The sequence below is a fragment of the Pterocles gutturalis genome, unplaced genomic scaffold (assembly GCF_000699245.1).
Source record: "Pterocles gutturalis isolate BGI_N339 unplaced genomic scaffold, ASM69924v1 scaffold42778, whole genome shotgun sequence".
NCBI classification, from domain to species: domain Eukaryota; kingdom Metazoa; phylum Chordata; class Aves; order Pterocliformes; family Pteroclidae; genus Pterocles; species Pterocles gutturalis.
Window position 1 is genome coordinate 1370 of NW_010121981.1, and position 9747 is coordinate 11116.

Here is a 9747-nt window from a genome sequence, read left to right on the forward strand (position 1 = left end):
CAGGAATTACAAATGGGTCATCATAAAAACTTCTTGATTTAGTACTGCAACACTTATGAGTTTTTTGGAAATTACGAGCTTTGCCAAACGCATGACTCCTTGTTCAAACAGTTGTGAAGTTCTTCAAATATTATGGGATTTTTTCCATGAAGTGAGACCCTGTGTACTCTGTCAAACTGGATTTAATTTCAGTACCTAGATCCCCATTTTCTGTGGCATTGCTAAATGTTTCCCAGCAGCTTCAGATAATTAATAAAAGGCTTTTTGAGTTTTACTGAGATAAATGTAAATTATTAATGTGGCCTGTACAATAGCTAATATTTTGCTCAGTGTTTATGCTGTTTTGATGCATTGTGGAAATTCTCTTCTGTGTGCCTTTGAAAATTACAGTGACCTTTCACTGATGAAGCAAAGTAATCAAATAGGAAATGGGGTCTTCTCTGATACTGAATCTGTGGATGTTGTACTCATTGCGTAAGTTATGCTTGAATACCTGTTACCACCAGTTGACAGCGTCTTGTGTTTGTGACAGGTAGGAAATCATGCTTCCTGGCAGTCGTTACACAGGTACTGTTGGACAAGGCAGTTGCAGCACCCTGTGCTGATGAGCAGGGAGCTGGGCGCCTGTTGCTGCTGTCCTGAAAATGGGCAAATTTTTATGGAACTGGTGCTTGACTCATCAAACGTGTGCTTGTCTTTGGTAAAGGAAATGTGGTGATGGACAAGAGCAAATATTGTATTGCAATGCTTTTTATGATAGCATTGTAAATAAAATTCCTGTTGGTAAAGTGGAGCTGATCCACAGCAGGCTCAAGATACTCTTTGTCCAGTAAAGACACTACCGTTTTGTTCCAGAGCAGCACTTGTCAGAATCTTAGTCACAGATGGATTGCTATTGGCCTGAAGTAAACAAAGGCAGCTCATGTGGTAGGAGGAGTGTGATGATCTAATTAGTTGGCTTTCATTGGGTTTGGTGAGAGAGAATTAGTGTGCATCATGAAACCTCTCAGAAAAAGCTGAGGATTTTAATCTTGTTGGACCTCTTGCCCTAGAAGGGAGAATTTGTCTTTGATTCCAAGGTGGTATTGTTCCATCCTAATATTGAGATCAAGATACACAGATTGATTCCATGCCATAGTAGTATGGGAATATGTGGAAATTCCCCTCAGAAATGGATGAGCTATAAGCTAGGCATTAAGAATCACCAGTACATTTGCATCTCCTGGGTTACTGCTCACATCTAGCTCTTTGACTTGCCTTTAAGAAGTGTGTATTTAGTTGCCCTTTATGCATCAGTTTCCCATGTGTCTTTCCTGTGTCTAGTCATATTCTGTGTGTTGATGACTCTTACAAAGGACTGATGAATATTTTTTTAAAAGCTACAAACATATTGTGAAGTGTGATTTTTAAACCTGGTGTTGACAAGGTAACAAAATCACAAATAAGCTTTCTGTAGCTTTTACCACATCCCTTGAAGAATGATTGAACCATATTGCTTAATCATTAGTTTCCCTTTTGCTGCATCCCATTGCATAAGGCCAGTGTAGTCTGATGATTGTCATCTGAAGTGTATGCCAAAACTTGGTCCAAGCTCCCCTCTGATTTTGTAGTCTTTGCTCTCTTCTTTCCTCTAATACCAGAGATATATTTTTGGTGTTCCTCTGGCTTTTGCTGCAGGAAGTAAGATTACATGTTCCCAGTGTTGCATGGAAATACAAACAAAATCTCTTTGCTTCACTGGAGCCTGTGTATTGAGACCTGATGAGGAAAGACAACTGTGTACAGGAATCTTGGAGCCCGTTGTGTTAAGACAACATGTTGATGAAAGTTTCTGACTTAGAAAGCTCAGGAAGATTATTACCTGGATTTCTGTCCAGCTTTGTTAGTCTACAAAAAAAAAAAAGTCTACAGTTTAGTGTCTAGATAAAAAAAAATTACCTTTGGGGAGGCAACGTGATTCCTTGTCTAATCAGAATCCTTCAGCAGATGATTGTGGACCCTATTTAGGTGTGTGTGAGTAGAGATGTTGAGGTGATTCTTGGTGAAAGTTTGAGTGTGTCATCTCTGCTGGTCTCTTCATCTCATTGCTGGGGCTCTGAAAGTTATGGGAAAGAACAAAGATAAAGGTGTTCTTTCAGGTCTCTGGAAAACAGTGCCACAAGAGGGTGCTTGTGAAACCCAAAGGTCTCTCTGTTAATGGGAGACTTTCCTAGCCCTCTGGCAGTCAGGAGAGTTAATAGGTTGAAGCAATGGTCTTGAGGAATTAGTTGTAGCCCAATGATCTTGCTTTATGGAGGTGCTGGAAGAGTTGTGACAAGCTACAGTTGCAACTCTGTGGTTAGTAAAATACAGCAAAGCTTTGGAGACTGGAAACCGTGATTCTATGAAAATGTCGCTGCCTCACTCAGAAATGCCCAGTGGTGGGTATTAATAGCTTCTCCTATTACCACGTTGTTTCGGACTCTTCTCCCTTCTGTAGTTAAGTCACTTCCCAGGCTGTTCTGCTGCAGTCTGCTCCACTACAGGAAAACTCACAGCTACCTGTCTGTAGCCTCTCTAGCCTTCGTTGGTCTGAAACTCCCTACTCAATCCACTGCTTTCTTCTTCTTGTCAAGTGCTTTATGTTGTCGGGGAGGAATGCAGAAGGGCTGAGGGGGTTTCACTGGATGAAATATGCCTGCAGAACTCGAAGCGTGCTAAAGCCTGAGCTAAAAACGTGCAGGAACATTGGGAGTTTTGAGGGATGGAGTTGACATGAGGGAGAGGCTGGTGAAATGTGTATATTTGGATGATACGAAGCATCTCAACCTCGTGCCAGCAGAGCTAATGGAGTCCTTACCAATCAAAAGAGCAACTCATCACAACAGAACTGATCTCAGGCTTGACTTTCTTTGGTATGGTGTTGCATGACCTTGCTGTTCTCTGCTCCCAGTTTCCCCCCATGCTTGCTCTTCCAGCTGTTGAAGCCCATCTGTCACCTTTATAATTCACCTCCTCATTGTTTCCCCTCATTACGAAATTTCTTGGGGAGAAACAACATAAAAGTGACCAACTGGGGTTTTTTTTTTGCCTTGTTCTGTTTTTTCTCCATGTTTTGTGCCTTGCATCCGTTATCTGCATTTGTGCAAAGGCTCTCTTATATTTTTGCGTGTAACATGATGGAATCTGATTCTGGATTTTTAGATGCTATAGTAATGCAAGTGATGTCTAGGCAAGCTCATGGATTAAAGCTGAAGAGATTTGTTTGCAATTTGTAGTTTAGTTACCTACAGCAAGAGTTTTTATTTTTAATCGTATAGTAGTGGCAGTGCTTTAGAAAGCTCCCAAACCCAAACATCTTCATGGTTGTGTGTCTGAATACTTTTATTTACCAGTGAGGGGTGGGGGAAGAGCAACCTTTTCTGCAGCCAACCTTTCCTGCTTCATGTTATCTCAGACAGTTTTCAAGACTGATGGTGACTGTTGAACTCTTGAAATTGTGGTAGCTGTTGTTCTAAATGGCAAACTGGCATTTACTCCAACCATGAATTGAGGAAAAAATAATTGAAGCATCCTTCAGAAGTACTAGTTCAAGGGGGGGGGGGAAAGGCTTCTTGCTTTGTGGTCTCCTTCACAGCAAAGGTAGGATCTTGGGAGGCGTTGTACATCAAAGTTATTCTTAATGCATTATTGAGCCCTCTCAGCCCCTCTGTTGAATTTTAAGGGGGAACAGAATAGTTTGTGTTTAAACACAAAACACCTGAAAACAGGCTTCAAGTTATACAGCAACTATCCCCTTCCAGCTGTGGAATTCAGGTTCAGCAAATGCCTGATAGAGCAGTCTCCTGTTCTGTTTGTAGGCTGTCTCCCAACACTATGGTGACGCCCCACAAGAAGAGCATGTTGGGAAATGGAAACTATGATGTGAACGTGATCATGGCAGCGCTTCAGACCAAAGGATATGAGGCGGTTTGGTGGGACAAGCGCAGGTACTGAGAAGTTGTGTAATTCTGGAGATGGCTGCTGTTTGTGAAAATGAGAGAGAGATTAAGTATGAGAGAGATGAAGTTAAAGTGTCAGAATATAATCTTATTGCTGGTTTTTGCACTCTTTCAGGGATGTTAACATCATTGCCCTGTCTAACGTGATGGGCTTCATCATGAATCTGCCCTCCAGCCTTTGCTGGGGCCCCTTGAAGCTCCCCCTCAAGCGACAGCACTGGATCTGTGTCCGGGAGGTGGGAGGCACCTACTACAACCTTGACTCCAAACTCAAGGTGCCCGAGTGGATTGGAGGTGAAAGTGAGCTCAGGTAGGATTTTTTTGTATGCTGTTCCTCCTCAAATCCTTCCCTGTTGAAAGTGGGGAATCTGTCCTTAAACAGTTAGCGATTGTAACATTTATGGTTGACCTTCAGTTTGAGAGCAGTAAGGTTGTTGTACCTCCACTTAGATTTACACCCTGTTTGCACAAAGCTAGGAAAATGCTTTCAGCAGTGGTGATCTCTGCAAACTCAGGAGAGCCTGACTTCGTCTCTTACGTGGCTGGTCTGTCAGTAGTGATGAAGGTAGAGGCCAAGTCTGGTATTAGTGCGTGAGACCTGCAACGAGATGTGCTGTGCCTCGCTCTCTCCTCGGACTGTGAGAGTATCAGCATTCCTTTGTCTCTTTAGTAGTGATCTCTGTGCCTTTTTGTTCCCGACAAAAGGCTTTCCAGACTGAAAGGCCAGCCTTATCCCTGACAGCAGTGAAAGCTGCTTGCTAGGAGTCACTCGCCTGTGTAAGCATTCGCTGGACTTCTGCCTTGACTCTCTTTAATCTTAATGGGAGATGGTTGCTGTAATTACTTTGACTGTCAAGTGTCACCTGCTCTTAAGTTGCTGTTTAGTTTCAATTCCATCCTATTCTAAAGCCTACTAACAGCTTTGCTGACTCAGCTAGACTTGTTCTGAGGGATTGCACATGAGCAGTATTTGCAGAGCCTACCACGCCATGAAAATCTTAGTAAAGTGAGTGTCAGCCTTTTGTGAACTTCTGGGACGAAGTAAAGCAGTTCTGGAACTGCTGCACAGAGCTTCTGGTAGATTTTATCCTGGGTGTACTGTTCTTTGGCGATAAATAAGGGCTTGCTATACAGGGAAATTTTGGACATCTGAGCTGAAGATATCGGAGAAAACATGGATTTGATTTTCATAGTTACTGGAGATAATCCAAGTTTAGAAAAAGCTTAGGGATAGAAAGAGGCCGCAGAACCATGTTAAATGACCAGGTGTTATGCTGCTCCTACAACCTGCAATAAGGACATCTAAATTATGGGGGGTTTGTCCTACAAGTATCCCAGATTTGTTGGAATTATTTTAAAATACATTGGGATTCTTGATCTCAGAGATCTGAAGAAACTGAACTTGGTTTTAATTCTACTTTTGCCACCTTGGAAAATTGGAAAGTGATATCCATACAGACTTCTGCAGAGGTTAAGATGGTGCTTATCTGATTCTGCAATAATGTGCTGGGTTAGAGGTGTGTTGACTCTTTTGGGGCAAGTTTAACATTGGGGGTTTTTTAATTATCAGAAAATAACCTAAGACAGTGTGTGGGGATTTCTTTCCGTTACTTGTCATGTTTGCATAGTTAGTTGCATTTAGTTGTTGTAGAAGACGACAAAGTTCTACATTGAGTAGTGCTTATTTTTGCTTCTCTTTACGATAGGAAATTTTTGAAACACCAGCTGAGAGGAAAGAACTGTGAACTCCTGCTGGTGGTGCCAGAGGAGGTGGAAGCACATCAGAGCTGGAGAGCTGACGTGTGACCTGATCAACTCTGTCCTCCCACTACAACTTTTCCCCTTTACTGAACTCCCAAACATCCTGAAACCTGGATAATGGATGCCCTGACTCTTCTCGAACTTCCTTCGTTAGGCTCTTCTCTTCCCTCCTTGGTGCAATAGGGCAATGGTGTAGGACGCTGGGGGGTGGTGAGTGGGGAAGAATTGAGGGCAGAGTGGAGGAAACTGGAAGCCAATCACTTTAATTGCGAAGGCAGTTGAGCTGCGTGCCCTTCAGCGAGCTAGAAGGCATTATGTTCTTTAAAACCGCGCTTTGGGGCTAGGTTGTCTGGAAGCTGCTGGCCTCCCTTTCCCAATGTCTGTCAAGGCTGTGTGTGGTGGCACAGTGCTCCCTCCCGGGCTTGCCGGGGAGGAGGAGGGGCCGAGCACACTGCCACCTTTTCACAAGTTTCTCCCTCCAAAATGAGTCATCATGAAGATGTTTGCAATTCCTAAGGGTCTCTCAGGACACTCTCAAACACTAGGAATGGTACGGTGCTCAGCACGACCCTCTGCTTCTTAGGGATGGTTTATGCCAGGAATTAGAAAACAATAATAAAAACAGTGTCATCTTTCAAGAAATTCTTTGGGTAGATAGAGGATTCTTCCCCAGTGTCCCCAGAGAGTTATGTATGTGGCGAGCAGTTGTTTGGCAGCATCTGGCTGGCTAAGATGATGTGGAAACAGCAAGCACAGGGTAACTGAGGAGTATCAAGTTTCCGGACTGGAGGGAGGCCAGAGTCTGCTTGGGTTTCTTTGTGCTATGTTGGGGGTTTTTTTGTTGTGTTTTGTTTCTTTAACATCTATTTTGGTTTTCTGCATGGTCACCCAGTAGCTTAGGGGCTGCTCAGAGAGAGGAATAAAACTGAAGGGGTTTTGAGAGGAATTAATTCCCTTTTATTTTCCTCTGTCCAGAAGTCTGTCCCACAGTCACAAATGTCATGTGAAATGTCCCAGAAAGAGGTAAAGTTAACAAAGAAAAAAATGGGTTGAGGAGGGAAGCCCTTATAATAGGTTTTGCCCTTTTTATAGCTACTGGGTGATAATGTGGGAGATGCAGAGGGTCCACCAGAACCTTCAGGCATTAGAGAGACCCTGGCCAGGTAGTTGAACCAACTTCTAGAGTTGTCCAACAAACATTCCATTATTGGACAAATCACTTTTTCCTCCCAGAGAAGAGTGACTAGACATGGAGATGCATCTTCACCAGCTGTTTCCTGGTCACCAGGGCGAGCTGGTCATGCCTTCCACAGCAGGAGGAGGAAACACTGAATTTGGAACAGACTTCGTTGCGTTTAGCTCTTCCTGGCCCAGCTGCCGTTTGCTTCCCTCTTTTACGCGTGGGATGTGTCGATGAAACAGCAAACTCTGAGACGTGACAGAGCTTGAAGGATCCTGCTCCATTGTGCAGGCAAGTCTCATTACTGGTGTTTGAGCTTGCAAAAGAAGGGGTTGTAACTACCTTTTCCCAGTTATTTTTCTGTTGAGAGCTCCGCAAAAGTGGGTGTTTGAAGCTGAAAGACCACCAAACTTGCACCTTCTAACAGAGAACAGAGGCCACATGACAACAGGATGATGCTGTTCACCAACCCCTGGACATCTGGCAAGCACCATTTTGCAGTCTTTGAGCACAGCCTCCCGCAGTCACAAGGGCAAATGGTTCTTACATGTTAAAGACCCAATGTTTCTATAAAAAGTTCTATTTTGTAACACATTCCACTGACCAATACCAGCTGGTAGAGTTTTTAAACACTTTACAGGCAGGATGTACAGCCTGCAGGCATTCTGCTCGTGACTTGAAGCCATTTCTTCAAGAGGGGAAGGGGTGGGGGGGAATAAATCTCAACAGCAATGTTTTCTATGCTGATGAAAGTTGCACTTTGGAGAAACCCTGTTTGCATGGAAACTGCAAGCCAACAGATCAGTGCACAATATGCAAAGATATTTTAAAACATTTTGGGGCTACTTTCCTCTCCTTGTATGTCAGCACCTTTCATGTGTGGGGGAACCAGTGTGATCCAGCTGCTCAGGTAAAGGGAAAGTGTATGATCACACCCCCGCAGGAGGTGAGGCTGCTGTGCCTGAGAGGGTGGGCAAGCTGGTTGAGTCCCACCACTTGGGAGTGGGGAAGCCCGTTTGTTTTCTTGCTTGTTTGGTTTTGTTAGAGCCTTGTCTTGGGTTTGTTTACAGAGATGTATTTTGTTTAACCAAATATTAAAAATGGAAAAAAACATTTCCATATAAATGTCCTATCACTTCTGTATGTTCAACTGAATTGTTCTGTAACAAAGTATGTAAAGTAAAAATAAATTTTTTTTCTTTGGTTATAAAACTGCAATCTTTCTGCTTTTAAGAATGTCAAAAGTTGGTCACCTCTCAGAACTCCCTTAAGCCATGCAAGGCATTCTTTGCCAAAGCTGCATCTATCCCTATCCCCCCAGGCCACGTGTAAACGGGAAGAGTCTCTAGAAGCAAAGCCATTGACAGCTCTGAAAGAACTGAGGCTCCCTAAAGGACATCTATTAAAACCACACTGCTCAGGTTGGATTTATTTAATATTCAATACAAAAAAATACGCGGCTGATAATCTGAAGTTCTACTTTATGAGGCAGAGGATCAGCGCAGATGTGATCGTCTTGAATATGGCCTGCTGCTCCCTCGGTACTCACACACGCACACATACATATGAAGTTGCAGTGAAAGGATTTTTTTCACACATCTTCCTGGAGAGTGTTTTTCACAGGGTATAGCTACCCACACCCCTCCTTCCTTTGCCTGCTGGGAAAGTCACTCCTCCTGTCACCGGTGTCTTTCAGCTCCAAGTCAGCCAGCAAAGGATTTGTTTTGTTTGCTGCCTTTCAAAGCCCGACCTGTGCCCCAGGGGTGGTTTTGTGGAGAGCAAGGAGGCTGGAAGAGGAGCTCCCCCAGTTCAAGCCTGTAACTGGTGATGGTGTACTGACTGAATAAAAGGAAAGACTCATGACTTCTACAGGGGCAGGATGCAGACAGGAGCCATCATCAGGTCCAGAGGAGGGGCTTCCCCCTCTTATGAACAGGTAGGTCAATGTCCCAAAGGAGAACCAAAAGTAAAAACAAACAAAAAAAAAATGCCCTGACCCAACAAATCAACAGTTCAATATATCATAATTTCAAGATCTTCCCATGATATGAATCCAACGCAGCTTCCGCAAATTATATTTTTCCAGACAGTGGAGGCAGGGCCCCTGGCATTCCCCCTGAGAGCCCCGTATTGGGTCCGAGGAGGATCTGGAAAGAAAATGGTCAGCTGAGCAGCTGTGAGGACACAGGGTGGCTGCCACCCGCTGCCCTCCGCCCACCCCCACCTACTGAAGGTACCAACAGCATTTTGCAATATCAGTTCCTCTCCTGCTGTGATAACGAAGTGTAATGCTTGAACACACCAAGTGCAAACAGGGCGGATCTGGACATGGCTGCATTTGGCCGACGTGTGCTCCCTGTTGCATATTTCAGCCCAGCAAAAGCCAGGTTGTGTTTGCAGGAGTTTGCCACCAGCCTATTACTGGGAATCGGCAATATCATACTATTTGAAAATCCAACCAGAGCATCTGGTGGGATGAATCAGGCCATAACGTATAACAAACTGCACTCTTTGGTTTCTGCTCCTGAAGCTGCTTCAACAGCTGGTGAATGCAAAGAGGTGCAGGCAACCCAAACCCGCTCTGTGGGGCCAGGGAGTTCTCGCCTCACCTGTCGCTGCTGCAGCTGCTGCTGTTGCTCCATCTGCAGTTTTTCAGTTTCAAAGACGACAGGAAGAACCAGAATCATGAAAGAGGTGGTCCCAATCCAGAGAGCTGCCCTGGAAAATCTAGGGAGGTGAAAGAACACCAGGAATAAGAATTGATTCTTTAGCTGCTCACAGGCAGGAGCTTTCTCCCGTGTTTCCTTCCCGGGCCTCAGACAAAAG

General features: G+C 44.2%; 2 protein-coding genes across 2 annotated transcripts in view; one reads left to right on the plus strand and one right to left on the minus strand.

Annotated features, from left to right (window-relative positions):
• Positions 1-5786, plus strand: part of JOSD1 (Josephin domain containing 1) — a 6417-nt gene extending 631 nt beyond the window's left edge. The window contains exons 2-4 of the mRNA XM_010077394.1: positions 3840-3968; positions 4096-4290; positions 5687-5786. Of these exons, the coding sequence (XP_010075696.1) occupies positions 3840-3968; positions 4096-4290; positions 5687-5786 (424 nt within the window). The remainder of the gene's footprint in view (positions 1-3839; positions 3969-4095; positions 4291-5686) is intronic.
• Positions 5787-8993: 3207 nt separating this feature from the next.
• Positions 8994-9648, minus strand: TOMM22 (translocase of outer mitochondrial membrane 22 homolog (yeast); the record flags this gene model as incomplete). Its single annotated transcript, XM_010077395.1, has 2 exons — positions 8994-9068; positions 9531-9648. Coding segments are annotated over 2 exons (193 nt in total), but the record flags the coding sequence as incomplete, so codon positions are not given.
• Positions 9649-9747: the final 99 nt, after the last annotated feature.